At 39.8% G+C, this 20761-nt stretch overlaps 1 protein-coding gene across 3 annotated transcripts in view; it reads right to left on the bottom strand.

The window, feature by feature from the left end:
* GOLGA1 (golgin A1) overlaps nucleotides 1–20761 on the bottom strand; it is a 242492-nt gene that overhangs the window by 98780 nt on the left and 122951 nt on the right. For all 3 annotated transcript variants that reach the window (XM_077478985.1, XM_077478983.1, XM_077478984.1), the window contains 2 exons: nucleotides 9570–9695; nucleotides 6989–7158 (listed from right to left, as the gene is read on the bottom strand). In XM_077478985.1, coding sequence (XP_077335111.1) covers nucleotides 6989–7158; nucleotides 9570–9695 — 296 coding nt within the window. The remainder of the gene's footprint in view (nucleotides 1–6988; nucleotides 7159–9569; nucleotides 9696–20761) is intronic.

Here is a 20761-nt window from a genome sequence, read left to right on the forward strand (position 1 = left end):
AAAAACAAGTAAAGCTGCAAACATTGCACCACATACATGTGAGGCATTGTTGTGAATAGTGGTGCGAGAAAAAATTATAGGACCAGAATTCACAGCAAAGTCTAAAATGATAACCTGTTGCCTGGCCAGAACCACCCCTGGAGGGAGTCTATTCCACATTTTCACAGATGTTACTGTGAAGAAAACTTTCCATATTTGGAGATTAAATCTCTTTTCCTCTAGACGTAAAGAGTGCCCCCTTGTCCTCAGTGTTGACCGTAAAGTGAATAACTCAACACCAAGTTCCCTATATGGACCCCTTATATATTTATACACGGTGATCGTATCACCCCTTAATCTCCTCTTCTCCAGAGTGAATAAATGTAGTTCCTCTAATCTTTCCTCATAGTTGAGCTCCTCCATGCCTCTTATGAGTTTGGTTGCCCTTCTCTGCACTTTCTCCAGTTCCCCAATATCCTTTTTGAGAAGTGGTGCCCAAAACTGAACTGCATATTCCAGATGAGGTCTTACTAATGATTTGGACAGGGTTAAAATTATAACTCTCTCTCCAAAGTCCATACCTCTCTTAATACAAGAAAGGACTCTGCTCACTTTGGAAACCGTAGCTTGGCATTGCATGCTATTATTGAGCTTATGATCTACCCAAACCCCCAGATCCTTCTCCACCATTGATTCCCCTAGTATGTATGATGCATGCATATTCTTAGCCCCCAAGTGCATAACTTTACATTTATCAACATTAAACCTCATCTGCCACATAGTCACCCAATTAGACAGTGCATTGAGGTCAGCTTGTAAAATCGGAAAGGTATTAAAAAGTAGGGTCCCAGCACTGAACTTTGGGGTACACCAATGATAACCTTAGACCATTCAGAGTAAGAATGATTAACCACTACTCTCGGGATTGTCTTTTAGCCAGTTTTCTATCCATTTACAAACTGATATTTCCAAGACTGTAGACGTTACCTTACACATGAGCCATATGTGGGAAACTGTGTCAAACGGTTTTGCAAAACCCAAGTATACTAAGCCCACTGCCACCCCTCAGTCCAAGGTTTTACTTACCTCTTCATGAAAAGAAATCAGGTTTGTTTGAAAACTTCTGTCTATCATGAAGCCATGCTGTCTGTTGCTTAAAATATTTTTTTTTCCAGCAAGAACTCATCTATGTGGTCTTTTATTAAATTCTCCAGTATCTTCCCAACTATAGAAGTTAAACTAACAGGTCTATAGTTACTTGGTAAAGACGTTGTTCCCTTTTTAAATATATACACCACACTGGCCCTACGCCAATCCAGTTGGTACTACTCCTGTCATTAATGAGTTCCAAAAAATTTGATACAATGGCTGTGAAATTACAGAGCTCAATTCTTTTAGGATCTGTGGGTGGATGTCATCTGGTCCGGGTGCTTTATCCATTTTTATTCTGTTTAAATATTTTTGGACCATATCCCTTTTGAGCCAGTATAGATCATTTGGGGCTGTATCACTGCCACCCCCATTATGGACTTGAGCTCCCTCCTTTGTATACACAGAGCTAAAGAATGTATTTAATACATTTGCCTTCTCGTTGTCCCCAGTCACCCAAGCAGCCCTCATCCTTGGAAAATTTGCTCTCTTGAAGTTACGCTTGGTTTTACTCATTGCAAATCAATCCTTTATATATTTTACCAAAAAAATGGTATTTATTTTTTCTTTACTTTATTTTTCAGTTCTTCAATAAACTCTCACTGACTTCTACTCTCTACCGAAGTAGTGTATCCATATTGGCACAACCTTGATAGAACCCAGAGAACCATACCGGGACTCCATGTGGGGACAGCCTGTAATTTTGCTTTGGACACTGGATACTGCATACTGCATGGAGTGCTCACCTTGGTACTTGCTGCAACACATTGAGTTAGCCACACGGTGCTGTACAGGTCCAGGGCCTTGGTCAAACACTCTGAAACCCAGTCACTAAAGACCCTTTAGGTAGTATACCCCGTGACAGGCTTACCCTAGGGAGGAGCCTGGTGACGTCACGGCCCGCTTTTGGCCAAGACCAGAAGTTCCATGTTTCTTGATGCTGCTGATACTATATTGTACATGTATTTACTACGATATATTTTAATACAACACCATGAGGATCTTCTTATATAATTACATCATACACTGGAGGAGAGGTAATTACATAGAAGTAGGAAGTGCGGACAGATCTGTATGGTCTTACAGTGTCGCATTACTACTGGACACAGCCACTCATGGAGAGGAACCATCTACACCTATACGCGATTGGACCCTAGGGTCTAAAGAATGAGGTAAGCTGCTAGTACACACAGTGTGTATTATGGTATAAGGGACAGTGACCACACCACAGAGAAAATTGATTGGACTTGCACAGTCTCATGTCACTGGATCTACAACCCATTGGTTTATGGACACATTGTGTGAAAGATTATATCACTGAATTGGACTAATACATCTTGACACATTGATTAACTCAGTATAATATTTCCGCATCTTTTGTAGCACTGGTGATTTAGTTACACTACCCAGTAGGGGCATGAATTTCAATAATTTTATGATCATTTGTAATATGAATTTAGTTTATTTGCGAGATTTGCACATTTGGTAAGTTCCCTGCAGCACTGGTATTTTGAGCTCAGCACCCAGCAGGGTTATTAGTTTGTATTTCTACACAATCAAGCACCACATTACAATCCGTATATAGATGTTCAAAAGGTTGCCTACCCCTAATGTAGCAGATTTCTAAAAGGTGAAGGTATTCTTTAACCGCTTCCCGACCAGCCGACACAGTTGTACTGCGGCAGGCTGGCTCCCCTGCGTGAGTCGTCGTAGCTGTACGTCGGCTCGCGGGGTCGGGATAGCAGGCGCACGCGTGTGCCCACTGCACAGCGGAGGTGCCGATTCTTGTGGCCGAGGGTCTCAATGACCGCCAGCCATGAGTGATCAGGAGACATAGAACAGGGATGAGTGTGTATAAACACACACACACACACACACACACACACACACACACATACATACACACACACACACACACACTTCCCTGTTCTGACAGGAGTGACAGATCGTGTGTCCCCATTAGCTAGGAACCACGATCCAACACTTCCTCTAGTCAGTTCACTCCCCCTTCAGTTAGAATCATCTCCCAGGGAACCAAGTTGAGCCCTAGATCGCCCCCTAGTGTTAACCCCTTCGCTGCCAGTGACATTTTTACAGTGATCAATGCATTTTTATAGCATTGATTGCTGTATTAATGCCGATGGTCCCAAAAATGTGTTCGCCATAATGTCACAGTCATGATAAAAATCTAAAAATCACAGACAGCTGGCATTACTATTAAAAAAAAAAAAAAAAGCTATACATCTTTCCCCTATATTGTAAATGCTAACTTTTGCGTAAACCAATTTATATTGCGATTTTTTTTTAACCAAAAATATGTAGAAGAATATATATCGGCCTAAATTGAGAATTCTTTTTTTTTTTTAAAGTAAAAGGGGGGAGGGGGAGATATTTATTATAGCAAAAAATACAAAAGTGTTTTTTTCAAAATTGTCACTTTTTTTTGTTTATAGCGCACAAAATAACTGCAGAGGCGATCAAATACCACCAAAAGAAAGCTCTTTTTGTGGGGAAAAAAGGACGTCATTTTTGTTTGGGTACATCGTCGCATGACTGCGCAATTGTCAGTTAAAGCAACGCAGTACCGAATCACAAAAGAGGGCTCTGGTCAGGGAGGAGGTAAATTCTTCCGGGGCTGAAGTGGTTGAATATTCTGCTGACTTTTAAAAAAACTCTTTTACCTGGCAGGCACAGCGCTAAAACCAGCTCTTGTTGCTTGTGACGGAACCGTCCAACACCCAGCATGGGTGCTTCTGTCAAGATTATAGCTTCCTCCAGTCTGGAACCAGGAATCAGTTATTATAGAGGCATATTGCACCCAAGATACTAGGCGCCACTAGCTCAAGTACAAGCTGGAACTCTTTATTGAAAACTCACACTGTATTTATAGTACATTAGATCAGATAAGAAGTTGATCACATGTGAACAGTAAGAGAATGAACATACAGTAGCTGAAGAACAGCCAACATACACAATGATCCAATTAAACCGTAAGCGAGTTAAACACATAACATCCCACAATAATTCAATAACCAATAATAATTAAGGTAATGTGGACACAATATTAATCTCATCTCCAAGATGAGCAGACAGACAGAAATAAGAGGCGACTCAATTAACACTCGATTAACAATGGGAATGCACACCTAGTAGGCACACAATGGGAGAAAGACGCTTAACACATAACACCTTAAACATATTACATCAGGAGACCCCCAGCATCTGGTTGCTTGAGTTAATTTTATTAATATCTGCTCTGAGTCTCAGACCGACGCAGTCCTTGCTAGTTTGGGCTATAGATAATATTGTTCCCTTAAAAGCCAGGGCCCATAGTCAGTGGGTAGGATGCTTGCCCCTAGCCCACTCCAAAAGTCTCTGTCCCAGTTTGGTTTGTCACACTGCTATTTCTGTATGCACAACTGCAGCTAACTGGACACATATAATGAATAACCAACATCATAGTTAGTAAGGTTGAATAAAGACACCAGTCCATCCAGGTCAACCTGAGCGAGTGTCTACAATTGTCCCTATCCCAGTACATTGCACACTCGCATTGGACCCTCAAGGAGCCCACAATCCAAGGTCCCCATTCATATACTATGGCCAATTTTGGACAGAAGCCAATTAACCTACCTGCATGATTGTGGGAGGAAACCGGAGTACCCGGAGGAAACCCACGAAGGCACAGGGAGAACATGCAAACTCCAAGCAGGTAGTGTCGTGGTTGGGATTTGAACCAGCACCCTTCTTACTGCTAGGCGAGAGTGCCAACCACTACACCACTGTGCCGCTCACAACATGACCCTGTATTGTAGCATCCTGCTGTTGCAGAGCAATTGCAACTGCCTTCTGGTCTTCTGGTCTTTTCTCTGTAGGTACCCTGGAATTCATCAAGAGACAAATATCCAGAATAACTCTAATCTATATTCATACAGTATTCACAGAATATCATGGCTAAAGGTATGGACAGTGGAAGCTGCCTGTATAAAAGCACCTTACACATATAAAGACGTCCGTTTCAGGCTCTTGACCAATTCATCAAAGAGGTCGTAGGTCGAAAAGTCTTACTTCTGCAGAAGGTGGTGATAAAATCCCCTTCCTTAGGAGCTCCTAGCTAATCTAAACACAGAGCACCTCCACTCTCAAAGCAGACTTAGATGTCAAAAAGTTCAGCCCTTCCTTTTGACACAAGGCCCTCCACAAAGTCCCCTCTTCACAATGAAGGGGCGCCCTCACGTCTAAGAGTTGGGGGATATCTGCTGCAGTTTACATCCAAGTCACAGACACCAAAGATCTGTGGGTTCAACTGGTGCTTTCAAAAGGGTACAAAATAAAGTGCAAAACTCCCCTGCCTGACCCCTTTCTTTTTTCAGACCAACCAAAGTCAGATTTGCAAATGGCCCTGAAAAACTTTTTGTCCCACGTTGTTATTGTACCAGTACTGCCACAGGACAGGTTCAAAGGATTCTACACAAACCTGCTCACAGTTCCAAAGCCAAATGGTGGTATAGGTCCTAAACTTTACTTTTTTCACTAGTGTCCTAGGAGGATTGAGGTCTCCAGTGAGGAACACTTTCTAGAAACCTTTTTTCTTAATTGTACACAAGACATGCTCATAACGTGACTATGGGTTACATGTTACCACCTTCAGGCGAGAACACTGGCAAACAAAGCCATTAGGACAGCCCATATAACCCCTCCTTCTCTTATTCTTAAGTTTTTTACTTAGGTGTTCTTAGGTCATAGACTACATCTTTATGGAAGGAACAAGTTTCTGGCTTATAATTGTAAATTTACTGTAAATCTGAATAAGCTTGGCTTTTCATGTGGAGAAATCCCTTCTCTTCCCAGCTGCATCAACGCCACTGCAGCAATATAGTTGCAGCTATCAAATTAGTTGACCCTCAACAGTGCTTCAAGGAACCATGCCCAAAGCCCAAAATATGGGTGGCCATTGGCACAGAATCCTGCTTCCTCTCTAAGCTCAGTGATCTGTCACTATTATGAACAATCACTCAGAGCTGTGGCTCTATATAAAGTATCTGCCATTATGAATGAACAAGCAGTGTTGATCGCTCATTTAGAACAGTGACCAATCACACAGAGCTTTGGCTTTCTGTTAGCGCCTACTTTTACACACACACAGCCCAACCAATGGAGCACATAATGCCTCAGTGCTGTATGAGCTTTCACTTATGAATGAAAAAATTGTCAGCTGGTGCCATGTACATGCATAAAACTGAAAGATCACTCTACGGTGCTCGATCAGCCATTAGCCAGGCTGTGCATGCTTAAATGCAGCCATGAGCATAGCGTCTTCCAATTTCCATATGGTAAGGAGATTTTGGTACAGCCCCTGCAACACAATTAGGCATGCTGCACTGGCCTGTTCTGTGTACATAGTAGCACCCTCTGTAGAAGGTATAAAGCCCTTCCCCTAAATACAAGAGGAATGTGTATTGTTACTTGTATATTGGTTCACTTTGTGTATTTCTTATAGATCCATGCAGCAATTCAGTGTAAAGCTTTGCCTTTGTGCAGGTACTTCCCTGTAATAAAGGCCATTCATGGCTGCTCTTTCTCCTCGTGCAGGGTGACTGACATCTGCCCCCTTCTATAGTTTTCTGAAGAAGTCTGTACTGGGTGGATCTGCTGGATCCTTTCCACATCTCTGTTCAGGTTATGTACTGTACATTGCAAAGATAATGTCACCACTAATGTCATAACTGGCTTTGTAAAGGTACACGCAAAATAGATTTATATCATTCTGGCTATTGAGAAATATATTTAAATGAAAGCATTGGTGTCCAGAGTTTAGCATTTAGCATTTTACAGATGCAATTATTCTTAGGCTACCCACCTCTGCTGTGACAGCTTGTCATTTTCCTTCTGCACTTTTTGAAGATTCTCCTTTAGTCTTTCTAATAATTCTTGGGCATCTTGACTTTCAGCCCGCGATACCACCAACTCTGTCCTTAGTGAGGTCACCTCTTCTTGTACTTGACTCAATAACTGCTCTTTATTTAACAGCTGGAAAATGTACAGAAGGTTATGCCGATTAGGTTTTACTCGTAAACAAAATACAAAAGAACTGTTTACAATAAATCTGGTGCCTATCCAGTATAATCAGCTCATTTAATTTATTTTTGATATCTACAGATCTCAAAACAACCAAAAATGAAATCACAGTATCAAAGACAGATGGGAATGTGTGTAAATCTGACAGTCAGCTCTCAGATAGAGGCAATCAGCTTCTATATAGTCATTGATCACTTCCACACACCACAGGAAAATGTTCCCACCCCAGCCCCCTCAGCGATCCCGAGATTGGCTAGTGAATGCCACCAGGCAGAAGGGAGGGATGTCCATTAGCAGAGTTCCCCATCTGTAAAACTTCACTTCTGGGTTCTGTTGTGTTCCCTTAGTGTTAATACGGGGCATTAAAGAGAACCTCTAACACCTATGTGATTATGTTATAAAGTGTTTTTTTTTTTTTTTTTACACACTAAAAAAGCTACACCCAAGCAATTACACCCCCCCCCCCCCCAAAAAAAAAAAACAACAACTGGAATCCATCTGGATTTGGAATCAAACTGGAATCCATCCATACAAATGTAGACATATGCATCGGGATGCCTACAAATGTTTGCGCTAATCGTTACATATTGTCATACAGCCTACATTGAGAACAATAGTGCTATACCCCTTATTCATAGTCAACACAAAACTGTTGATCTATAGGGGCTTTTAAAGCATTGGCTATGGCAAATTTAGGGTGCCAAAGTGTGCCACCATTTCAAAGGTGCACAAAATTGTGTTTGTGTGCTCTAGAATGTACTTTCAATAGCAACTGGGGAGGAGAGGAGGAACCTAGAGCACCGGCTGGAGGGACCTCAGAAGCGGAGGTTCGGTACTGCACTGTGCAAATCCACTGTAAAAAGCAGGTAAGTAGAACATGTTTGTTATTTTAAGAAAAAAATATATACTTTACAACCACTAAGACAAGCATTGTGCACTTGAGTATTATTTACTGTGAACATTTATGAAATTTTTGCTCTGCCGGACAAGCATATCTCTCCGCACCAGTTTAAAATACATGTGTTACTAGTACGCATACATTCACCCATTAGAAATAGAAAGCAATAGGGCTGAAACAACTAATCGATTAATCGACAACTAATTGATTATGAAAATAATACTAATAATAATAGATTACTATTTTCATAATTGATCAATTGGCCAGTAACATAATGGGGTTAAAAAAAAAAAAACTAAAATGAGCCCTTTATAGTACAAGAGGAGCAAATAATCGCTACTGTAAATATTACTTTCTTTCTTCTCTTACGTTCTACAGTAAAAAAAAAATGAACCCCTTACAGTGGCGATGTGCTTTTTTTTTTTTTTTTTTTTTTTTTTTTTACTATAAAGGGCTAATTTTAGTTTTTTAACCACATTATGTTACTAAACGTCTTAGGCCTAAGGTTAAAAAAAACTAAACTAAAATGAGCCCTTTATAGTACAAGAGGAGAAAATAATCGCTACTGTAAATATTACTTTCTTTCTTCTTACGTTCTACAGTAAAAAAAAAAATGAACCCCTTACAGTGGCGATGTGCTTTTTTTTTACTATAAAGGGCTAATTTTAGTTTTTTCACCCCATTATGTTACTAAACGTATTGGGCCTGGTTCACATCTATGTGTTTTTTGGTGCTTTTTGCAGGAATGCACTACAGTCCATTTACATTGTTTCCTATGGGACATGTTCACATCTGTACTTTTTTCAGCCGCTGGGTATTTAGAAAAGATTTGATCTTTGAGTCTGATATTTACCAGATTCACCCTTTAATAGTATATATCTTCTAATAGTATATACAGTATACTTACCATATAGTTTGTTATTTTTTTACCACTGCATACAGAGATATTTAAGAATAAATTGGCTTTTTTTTTTTTTTTTAACTTTACATATTAACTAAATTATACACCACACTTTTTCTTAAGATTATTAACCGATCAATTGACACAATAAATCGGCCAACTAATCGATTATAAAAATAATCGTTAGTTGCAGCCCTAGAAAGCAAACTGTTAACACTGTTAAATCTGTTAATAGTAATAAACATTAAGTTTAACATTCAGTTTAATACAGCAAAACAGTTAAAGAAGTAGTTGTATTTGAACATTTAAATCGATTCCATAAGCTAAACACAGAACTTGCATTCCTGCTTTAGAGCATAAACATAAAAAGTACTGGAATGTCAATGGCTCGATTAATGTGCACCAAAATCCTACTCTGGTAGTGCATAATATAATATCTTGCAGGTCAGAAAATAGTGACTGCCTGGCAAACAAAACCATTTTTTGGGTGGTGTTAAAGTCCTATGAATGAAATTACATTTTCCGGGAATACTACAACTAAATACTGCACAAATTAACTTTTACCGTGCTTTTGATTTTTGACATTTCTTTTTGCTGAAATACTTCAAACTCATCCAAATCTGTTTTTTGGAAAGAGGAAAGACTCTTCGGTTTCATGATATCCATTTGATTGCACAGCTGATTCTTTTCCTTGAATAAGAAACAATAACGTATAGTTGATCAATTGCCCACTTGTAGCAGTGCTAAGCATATTACATTCCCGTCAATCCACCAATCCATGAGTAAAATAAAAGGATCAGAAATTGAAGCAGTGGAAAGTTTTCTAAAATACTGTGCATAACCAGTTCAGATATTGTTCACCATTACAATCTCCCTTGCAATAATGAGGCTTATGAAGATTTTTATGAGAATGTAGTATAAAAGTGAAGGTGTGGCCTCTTAGGAATAGTACTTGTAGCTCATTGGTTGTCACCTTAAGACTTGTTTTGCAATTGATCTAAAGACACCATTTTGTAATCTGTAAACTCCATTATAATTTGTATCTCTGAAAGACTAAATTCACTAATCTTATCTCCATTTTGAGAATCTCTAAAGCAAGCTATAAAATTATGCCATTAGCTTTCCTGTAACCCGTGGCTGCAGGAAAGAAAGTTGCTCGATTCCCCCACCAACACAGTCAGTGTTGATGGGGGAAGCTCTCCCACAGCACTACAGTCTTCTGTGGGCAGGAAGCCTCCCCTGCCCCCAGAACACAATCACTTTTGGCGGCTATAACTGCCACCAGTAATTGCATGCAAAAAATCCAACGGCTGGTTGTACTGAAGTATAAAAATAGATAGGCTTCAGTACAATCAGCCGGCCCATAGATGGATGAAATCTAGGCCAGTCCCTGCTAACCTGATCCATCTATTCTTGGCTTAAATGTCAGGTTTCACCAACGTCAGTAGAAAAGTTCTCAGATCAGCCAATGGGAGGTGTGGTTCTGGTATATACCATAAAGAAATACTATGTAGACGTTACCTTCAAAATTTAGATTTATGATTATTTAGCACAATAAAAAACATGCAACATATGTCATACTTGGGTATAAATGAGAGCCAGTGAAGTAGTGAGCAGTTAACATCTGGAAGCCTACTTTGTCAAATCCACCATGCTAATGAATAAATCAAGCCAGCAGATGTCAGCCTAAGCTGAGCTAATACTTGAAGAAGTCTAAAGTCAAGTTCTCTTGGCGCTATGCTTGTACACACCAACCACAGAAACTCTCAATTTAGCAATACAGGCTAGCACATTAGAACCTTCAAAGAATGACAGGTATTCACATGCCTTATTCCATTACAAAAAAGGAGACATTTCTCATGAGGATATTGAACAGGGCAATGCTTCTATAGTTGGGAGGATACTTAAGAGTTTAATAACTGACCACACAAATGGTTTTTAAGCAATGAACATCATAGATTCACGAAAGACCAAAGTTGTCAAACAAATCTGAGTTATTTTTATGAAGAGGCAGAAACCCAAGTCAAAAGGAGTGGCTGTGGCTTTAGCAAAAGCGTTCCCCACACAGAGCTACTCTGTAGGTTAAAGTCTCAATGATTCAAAAATTCAGTAAGTAAATTGATAGAAAACTGGCTAAAAGACAGTGTTCAGAGATTAGTGATTAATGAATCATACTCCGAATGGTCTAAGCTTATTTGTGGTATACCCCAAGGTTCTGTGTTGGGACCCATACTTAACCACTTCAATACAGGGCACTTATACACCTTCCTGCCCAGACCAATTTTCAGCTTTCAGCGCTGTCGCATTCTGAATGACAATTGCGCGGTCATGTTACACTGTATCCAAACTACATTTTTATCATTTTGCTCCCACAAATAGAGCTTTCTTCTGGTGGTATTTGATCACCTCTACGTTTTTTCACTTTTTGCTAAACAAATAAAAAAGGCCGAAAATTTTGAAAAAAACTTTTGTTTCAGTTTTAAAACTTTGTAAATAAGTTTTCTCCTTCACTGATGGGCACCCATGAGGTGGCACCAATGAAGTGGCACTGATGAGGTGGCATTGATGGGCGGCACTGATGGATGACACGGATGGGCACTGATAGGTGGCACAAATTGGCACTCTGCAACACTGAAAAATTGCACCATGCGTGCTCAGGTGCCATTCATTTTCAATGGCACCTAAAAGCAGGTGCAATTCTGCCATGATATTGCACCAATGAAATTGGTGCAAACTGCATTATGTGAAGCTTGTCGCTCAAAAAGGAGCTTCTTTTGGATGACAAACTTCCTGCAATCGCGATTTCTGCAATTTATCGCAAGACAAGCGCAGCAGAATCACACCCGCATTTAGGTGCCATTAAAAATCAATGCCACCTGTAGAAGCGTGGTGCGACTTGTCCATTTTGCAGAAAGTTTTGGGATCATGGGCAAAATTGCGGTGATACTGTCCGTGACCACAGACACCTAGGTGTGAACGGGGCCTTAAAGGAAGATTTAAAAAAACAAAAAACAAAACAAACAAAAAAAAAGATTTACTGGCAAGATCACCAAGCGAAAATAAAGGAAAAAAAACTAAAAAAGTTAATGCAGCCATCTAAGAATTGGTAAGCTACTACAGAATACATTTTATTTTTGAGTTTAATACTGCCTTAACTAAAGTGTTCTTTAGTGATATCCCAATCCCAACACACAAAATGTATTTTTTTTTTATAACAAGAACAGGTCTACTTTGATCAATAATTTGTTAGGTTTTCAGGGCTTGTTTAACATAGGTAACACTATGAGGAGCAATTTACAGTGGATTGCTTTTCAGAGAGTGTTTGACAAAGCGTTATGTTGCCTCCTCACTGCCAGTTTTACCCCTTAATGCTGGCACCACCACTGGGTGCACTGAATGCGGTTGCAGGGAAGCTGCAATGGCCCAATTCACTTGAAGTGCCACCCAATGAACACATCAGGGAGGATCATTTTTCCTAGAGAGATTCACCGAAATTTCAGCCGCCGAAACATTTTGGCCAAAAATAGTTTTTTGGGCACTGCCCCGAAAGGAAAATCTTGCCCATAATAGTGCCTAAAATTGCGCATGCGCAGTAGTGGGTGTGTGCAACAAGTGACATCACGGATGTTCCTCTTGGTTAAGACGCTGGACTCGTGAGCATGTTCCCCGTGGTGGAAATGCTGGAGTTAGCTGTGGCTGCAGTCGGGAGGACTTTCCCCGTGGATGTTCCTCGTCGTTGAGATGAAGTTGCGACTCGGGAGGCTGCATACAGACCAGGCTGCATTGGAAAGTGGGCACCTTCCCTCCTGGATGGCTACTGTTACTACTATAAGCCGGTGAGCATTCTCTTCTTTAACTATTGACCACGTCAAACAATATATTAATATATATATATATATATTAGAAACTTTGCTATAGAGATATTCAGCTATGTGATTGTGTACTTTTAGCACTATTAGAGTTAGTTGTTTACTTCTACTAGTTCTTCTACTACTAAACTAACAGGCCAGGTAATAATTAATTATATTTCATATAGGAACTACTTTACTACTTATATAGCGCTGTCAAACATCAATTGATTTAGATAGCATTCAGCTGTTCGTATGTTATATAATATATTAATACTACACTGACAAGCGCATTAATTTTTTTTTAACCACTTCCCACCCGGCCAATGCATATATACGGCCGGGTGGGAGCCGTCTACTCCTGATAGGAAGTTCCTGAACGTCATTCAGAAGTAGCGGGATCGCGCGCGCGCGTGCCCGCGCAGCGGCGCGATCCCGATGTGCTCGTGTCACCCGGACACGGCACATCTGAGATCGGCAGGAGGGCTCTGTGATTGGCCCTCCTGATCACATGACGGCCGTGTCCAATCACGGCCGTCATGTGATGTAAACAAACAGCCGGTTGCTAGGCAATCGGCTCTCCTCTCCTCACACGGAAGTCATCGCTGAGGAGAGGAGAGCAGAACGCTGCAGCCGGCTGATGATCAGTGAGTATGGGCTGCTTTTTACAGCTTTTTACTCACTGATCATCAGTCTAGTGTCAACACACAACACACCACACAGTACAAACACAGTCCCCACATATGTCCCCAAACCACACATGTCCCCAAAACATACATGTCCCCAAATAATAAAAACACATGTCCCTAATAATAAAAACATGTCCCCCACATATGTCCCACTAAAATCACATGTCCCAATGATTATCTGCACACATATGTACGTGATCACCTGCACACATATGTACATGATCATTTGCGTACATATGTCCGTGATCACACAAACCAATTATTATACAGTTAACGGAATTTTTTTTACCAAAAACATGTAGCAGAATACATTTTGGCTTAAATTTATGACAAAATTTGATTTTATTGGATTTCTTTTCAAATAGAAAAAAGAAAATATTGTTTTTTTTCCAAATTTCCACTTTCTTTGCGCTTATATCGCAAAAAATAAAAAACGGAGTCGTGAATAAATAACACCAAAATAAAGCTCTATTTGTGCGAACAAAATGATAACAATTTCATTTGGGTACAGTGTAGCATGACCGCGCAATTGTCACTGAAAGCGCGAGAGCGATGAAAGCTGAAAATTGGGCTGGGAAGGAAGGGGGTGAAAGTGCCCTGTATTGTAGTGGTTAAACATGACTGACTGACAGTATGCAGTTGCACTATGCAGAAATATACTACCTACCAGTACCTGCTGATTGAATATATTATATCTCACACAAATGGCATGCAATCAAATCCAATAATAATATATATATTCTACTTAACTAACAGACCATATCTTATTTAGGTACTACTTTTTTCCTACTTATGTAGCGCCGTCAAGATAGCATTCAGTTGTTCGTAATCGTATGTTATACTAATACTACACTGACAAGCGCATTCATATTTTAAACACGACAGACAGTATGCAGTAGCACTATACAGCAAGCAATATACTTTATAGTACCCATATATCTCTAAAATATATTAGCAGCAATCAAATTCAATATATATATATTCTTAGGTACAAGTCAGATGTACTGCAGTGCATGGCAAGAGAGGTGCACTCAAAGTTGCTTTTTTTTATTTTTTTTTATAAAAGGTGCTTTAGTTTTTTTTGTTTTGTTTTTTTAAATGATATCTGCCTGGGGTTTCGTTTTTTAGATTGATTTTAGTCCTTTTCTTTTCCCCTCAGATTTCACTCCCACTATGCTATTTTTCTACACCACCAGCAAAGGTGGACCATGTCTGCAGTGTGGAAATATTTTAACGTTTCTGATAAAGACCCCACATTTGCAATCTGCAGTCTTTACTAAGCAGACATTTCAAGAGGAGGTACAGTGCCAAGGCATTTTTCAACAACAGGTTTGATACACCACCTGAAAACACATCATCCAGTTCAGCATACAGAATACAGGAAAACAGTACCGCTTCCAAAAAGTGCCTCAGGGACAGGCTCAACACCATCTGTAGCCACAGTTTTTGAAAAGATTAAAAAATTTTACAAGTGACAGTCCCAAAGCTCGCAGCATTACAGAAAAAACTATGGAATTTATTGCATTAGATGACCAGCCATTTTCTGTTGTGGAGGACATTGGATTCCGTAGGCTCATGCAACATATTGAGCCGTGTTACACAATATCAAGCAGATGCTACTTTGCAGATACATGTCTACCTGAATTGTTTTGCAGTGTTAGAAAACACGTTCATGAGCTAATGACTACCGACATCATAGCAATCAGTTTTACTACCGACATTTGGAGTTCAGATGTCAGTCCAATGAGCATGTTCAGCCTTAAAGGACAGTGGATAGATGCCAAATTTCAATTGCAAAACATCCTACTTAAAGCACGTGAGTTTGTTGGATCACATACTGCAGCAGCAATATCTGACGCTTTAAAAACCATACTTCGCACATTGAGAAGTCTAAAGTGCATTTGATTGTCCGAGATAATGCGTGGAACATGGCAAAAGCAACGGAGGACAGTGAACTTAAAAACATACCATGTATGGCTGGCACCCACACTGCAATTGGCTGTGAATGAGGGATTGCTGAGTCAGCACACCATATCTGATATCGTATCAAAAGGAAGAAAAATTGTGGGTCACTTTAAGCATTATCCACTTGCTTATTCCAGATTACAAGCTTTGCAGATACAGTTTGGAATGCCACTGAAACGACTACAGCAAGATGTAGGCACTCGTTGGAACAGCACCTACTATATGCTGCAGTGTCTTTTTGAACAAAGGCATGTTTTAGCTGCATACATTGCAGATTACAAGCTGCCGGCAACATTGAACGCACATCAGTGGATGTTAGCTGAAAATAGTTGGTCTCTTCTCTCTCCATTTGAACAGTTAACAAAAGAAATAAGCACAGCTAATGCTTCCATTGCTGAAGTTATTCCCTTGATTGCTGCACTGAAGCATCTGCTAGTTAAAGAAGCAGAAACAGGCCATGTAGTAAAAAACGGCTAAAACCACTCTACTAGAGGCTGTTAACCGATTTCAAGACACCGAAACCAACCCTGTGTACTGCATTGCAACAGTTCTAGATCCTCGATTTAAAAGAACATTATTTTTTTAATGTAGAGAAAAAAAAAGCAGTGTGCATGGGAAATGATACAGGCACAAATCAAGGTGATGGAAGCATCTGGTGAAGGAGCAAACTTCGATATCAGATATGTTTGAAGAAATTTTACATGAACGCACCCCGGTCCATAGCAGTGCCACAACTGCAGCTACCCAACAGCTGTAGATTTATTTAGCTGAACAGCCTATTGCTAGAAGCGACAATCCCCTTGAGTATTGGTGTATCAACAAACATTTCCCTTTGCTTGCACAAACCGCACGCAGATATTTATTTGCTCCAAGCACCAGTACAGAGAGTGAGAGACTATTTAATCTAGCATCTCATATTCTTCATGGGAAGAGGAATTGTCTCTCCTGTGAGAAAGCTGAACAACTTTTGTTCTTAAAGCGAAATCTGCCACTTACTCTGAAATAGATTTAGAAACCAGTAGCACCGTCCAATTAATTTACTATGTTGAACATAGTAAATTAATTGGTATGAGTCAGACTGTGCTATTGGACACTATTTGGAACAACTAATGTATGTTCCAATGCCTAGTTGTGCCATTGGTTGTTCAATGTTCATTGTAGTTCTTCTACAGTTTAACTTCTTCAATTTAGGAGAACGCCAGCTTTTGAACTACTGTACACATAGTTTGTTGTTGTGCCAAACTATGTCTCATTCTCTCCCTAAGCTGTTAGCCCGCTGCATGTGCAAAACTGTATGCATATCTGTTCTGTATCTGGCTACATATATACAGTATACTGCACTGTTTCGGGTATGGGCGGAGACTTCCGGAAACAGACTAGTCTACATTGCTTGCTGTGATTGGAGGAGCGCCGCTGTTGTAGATCAGATTGTAGACTAGTCTGTGTTGTTCCGGGAAGTCTTCATCCATACCCGGGGCTGGAACACAGTGCAGTATACTGTATGACTATGTATGTAACCTGCAGCTATATATTACATATACATACAGTTTTATCGCACATGCAGCCGCTGACACCTTAGGGAGAGAACTTAGGGAAAAAATGAGTTCTCATTTAAGTTGAAAAAAAAAAAAAATCATATAATTTCTAATATAATTATTTACAGAAAAACTGTGAAACAAACTACTGGCCTTCTGCCATATTTCGTTGTACTTGTTATGGTGTTGTTCTTTAATTTTATAACAGTTTGTTTTGTACAGTAACTTTGCCATTAGTAAAGGGATATGAAACTGAACAGGAAAACACACAGAGGTTGATTGATTTACTATTACTATACTAAATCTGGTGTAGCTATATGTAGAAGGTTAGGTTAACCAACTAGCTTCCAGTTTTTGTTTTGTTTTTTGTCAAAGCTTTGAACTACCCGAAGAATTTATTTCAAAGCTCATTGACTAGCCTAATGTATTCAGCGGTGCTATATTTTTCAATCTCTCCAATTTTAGTAAATCAATCAACTCCACATTCTCTGGTGCTTGGAAGTGGGCCCAAGAATGTTGCCTACATTTTTTCCCTGCTGGCGTCACTGGACATGGCTCGCCTTGATGCCCTCTTAATACTCTCTCTTATGAGTTATGACTAGGGAAGTTAGTGGATATACACTTAAGCGGTCAAAAAAAAAAAAAAAAAAAAAAAAACAAGACAGAGGGCGCCCTGGCCTAGTGAATTAAGGAAGACCTAATGATAGCTTAATATACAACAAACCAACAAGTAAACTCTATCAACCTTGTCGTCAAAGTAAGCTTCCAGTCCAGTCCACAATTCATCACATCACCTATAACCTAGGACAACTGGAAAACCCAACAGGCCAACGTGTTTTGAGGACTTGCCTAAGTTGTCCTTGAAACATCTTAGCCTGTTGTTGCGTTTTCCAGTTCTCCCATTATGTGATGTGAATGATGATGTATCGTGGACTGGAAGCTGATGTTTTACAGTACTTTGACACAGAACTGGCGGCTTAGCAGTATGATGTGTATAATAGCCCGTGCGACCTCTGTCTTGTTTTAGGGTTCTTCTATTTTTGAACAATAAAGTAAACAGCGCAAATACCATACGTCTACTCAAACATAGAGGCTCTTAGTCTACTCTTTGGCATTTTATTATGCCTGTTTTTTGTTAATATTTTATTTTGGTATGTTTTTTTTATTATTAATTAAATTATTGTGTAATGTGCAGCAGCATGTATGTACTGTTACTGTAAGTTAAGTTACTTTCTTTAATCGTGTATTTTATTGTCTGTGTCCAATTTATTTGGGTTACTTTTATTAAAGTGCATGTGGAGGAAATACTGCGCTAAACCATAAAACATATGTGACAACAATATGTGAGAAATATGTGAAATGACACAATAAAGCTGCCAACACTCGAACAAAGTCCAAAACAGTGAAACAAAAATGATAGTGTAGCGCTAAAAATAAAATGAATACAAAGTAGTAAATTATGTAATAATGTGTGAAAAAGACAACAGCAATGAGCGTTCATCAACAGACTAGTGTCCACATGTAAGTGTCCAATCAAAAAAACTGTATCTTCTATTCACAGCTTGTATTCCAAGTAATCTCTAATGAGAGGGCCAATATACACAGATAAGTAGAGTAAGTAGTAGGTAAGAGTACCCATTCTCTTATCTGTGTATATTGGCCCTATAATGAGAGCTTACTTGGAACACAAGCTGTGAATAGAAGATACAGTTTTTTTGATTGGACACTTACATGTGGACACTAGTCTTTTGACGAACGCTCATTGCTGTTGTCTTTTTCACACACCGTTATATGATTTACTACTTTGTATTAATTTTATTTTTAGTGCTACACTATAATTTTTGTTTTACTTTTATTAAGAAAGTACTTATTTTACTTTACTGGATTCTTTGTACTATTTCTTTATTCAGAAAATTCATGATAATCAAGTTGAATAGAAGTGTATGAATAACAACGAATATAAAAACAAAATTTAGAGAATTTTATATATCAAAAAAAAAAAATTCATTTTTTGACCTAATGTATCGTCGGTTTTCGGTATTGGTTTCGGCACCAAAAAACCCATTCGGTGTGCCACAAATTTTTTGCTATGGCACGTGTATACCACTGTACAGACGCCTTTGCAGTTTGAGGGGAGGGGGTTGGGGATATTAAAATTATAGCTTGAGCCGTCTGTTTTAATCAGGCTTTAAAGAGCGTTCATTTACTAAAGGCACACAATATAGGCTGTTCAATTACCTAAGTGAATTTTTACTTTGCAAGGGACTTTCCTCTTCGCTGAGTGAAATTAGGGAAAGCTTGGAAAATTGGCCGTGAACACAGATGCTCTTATCGAGTCATCGCAAATACTAACAAGGCACAGTTAATTAAAACTATTACGCATGCATCTTCCAAGCCAAGAGCATTACCAAAGACTTAGACATGTCAAACTGCTTTAGTCAAAAGTAAGCAGAATTCACATTCCTAGCTGAATATATCTTACTACAGAACTCACATCTAGACATACGGTAACTCATAACTTCACATATGAATAAATTATGTTAATAATGATCATCCACCTAGAAGGGGATTACAACCATTTGAAGACTGAATACCGTATATACTCGAGTATAGGCCGACCCGAATATAAGCCGAGGCCCCCAATTTACCACAAAAAAACTGGGAAACTTATTGACTCGTGTATAAGCCGAGGGTGAGACATGCCTGTCCATCCCTGTGTGTCCGTCCATCCCTGTGTGTCCGTCCATCCCTGTGTGTCCGTCCATCCCTGTGTGTGCAGCCTACCTGTGTCCAGCCTACCTGTGTCCCGAGCCTGCGTCCCGAGCCTGTGTGCTTCTGCCATGCCAGGATCGCCGCTCTTCTCGTCTGACAGACGGCGTCGGCGCCTCGGCGGCCATTCCACTGTTCAAAAGCCGCGCCTCCGTCTGTGATAGGCGGAACACTCAATTTCCCAGCAGTCTGTGTTCCGCCTATCACGGACATCCTCTCATCCTCGTCCGTAGTATGAGGATGAGCGGATGTCCGTGATAGGCGGACCACTGACTGCTGGGAAATTGAGTGTTCCGCCTAACACAGACAGGGAGGCGCGGCTTTTGAATAGTAGAATGGCCGCCGTCTGTCTGCTCGACACGCTGATCGGGCAGGCAGACGGCGATGACTCGAGTATAAGCCGAGGGGGGCACTTTCAGCCTCAAAAAAGAGGCTGAAAATCTCGGCTTATACTCGCGTATATACGGGTATGCCTAAACTGTAAGGTGTAGCAGGCTAATAGGACACATTATCCCTTTTGAGGAAGTCACACATAATACCTATACCGCATTCGGTCTTGTTCAAATGATTAGATCATTCTGCACAATAGATTATGGACTATTAAATCACTGCATGCGATCATAGAAAATGTGGAAAGAGTTAGGAAATTGTATCTTAAGGAAGGTCTCCTGACTGCCATGGAATACTTCCACACACCTTAGCCATTCCTCAGACCTTTATTATCAATTTCCATATTTTTCTGTAAATATTTTGCTTGCACCATTTTTCCTTTCTTTTTACATTGTTTTTTTCTTTTGCTTCCAGGCCATGCATTGAACCTTTAACATCTGGGGGTCAGATCACATTTTAAACACTTTTTTTCAAGTTTGTAAAAGAACCCCCAACCACCTAATCCTGAAAGCACAGCACTGGTAGAACAAAATAGGGGTGCCATTTATTATTTATTTTAT

Source organism: Lithobates pipiens, unplaced genomic scaffold (genome assembly GCF_037356315.1).
Source record: "Lithobates pipiens isolate NorthernLeopardFrog02 unplaced genomic scaffold, aLitPip1_a1.2 Scaffold_1, whole genome shotgun sequence".
Lineage (NCBI taxonomy): Eukaryota > Metazoa > Chordata > Amphibia > Anura > Ranidae > Lithobates > Lithobates pipiens.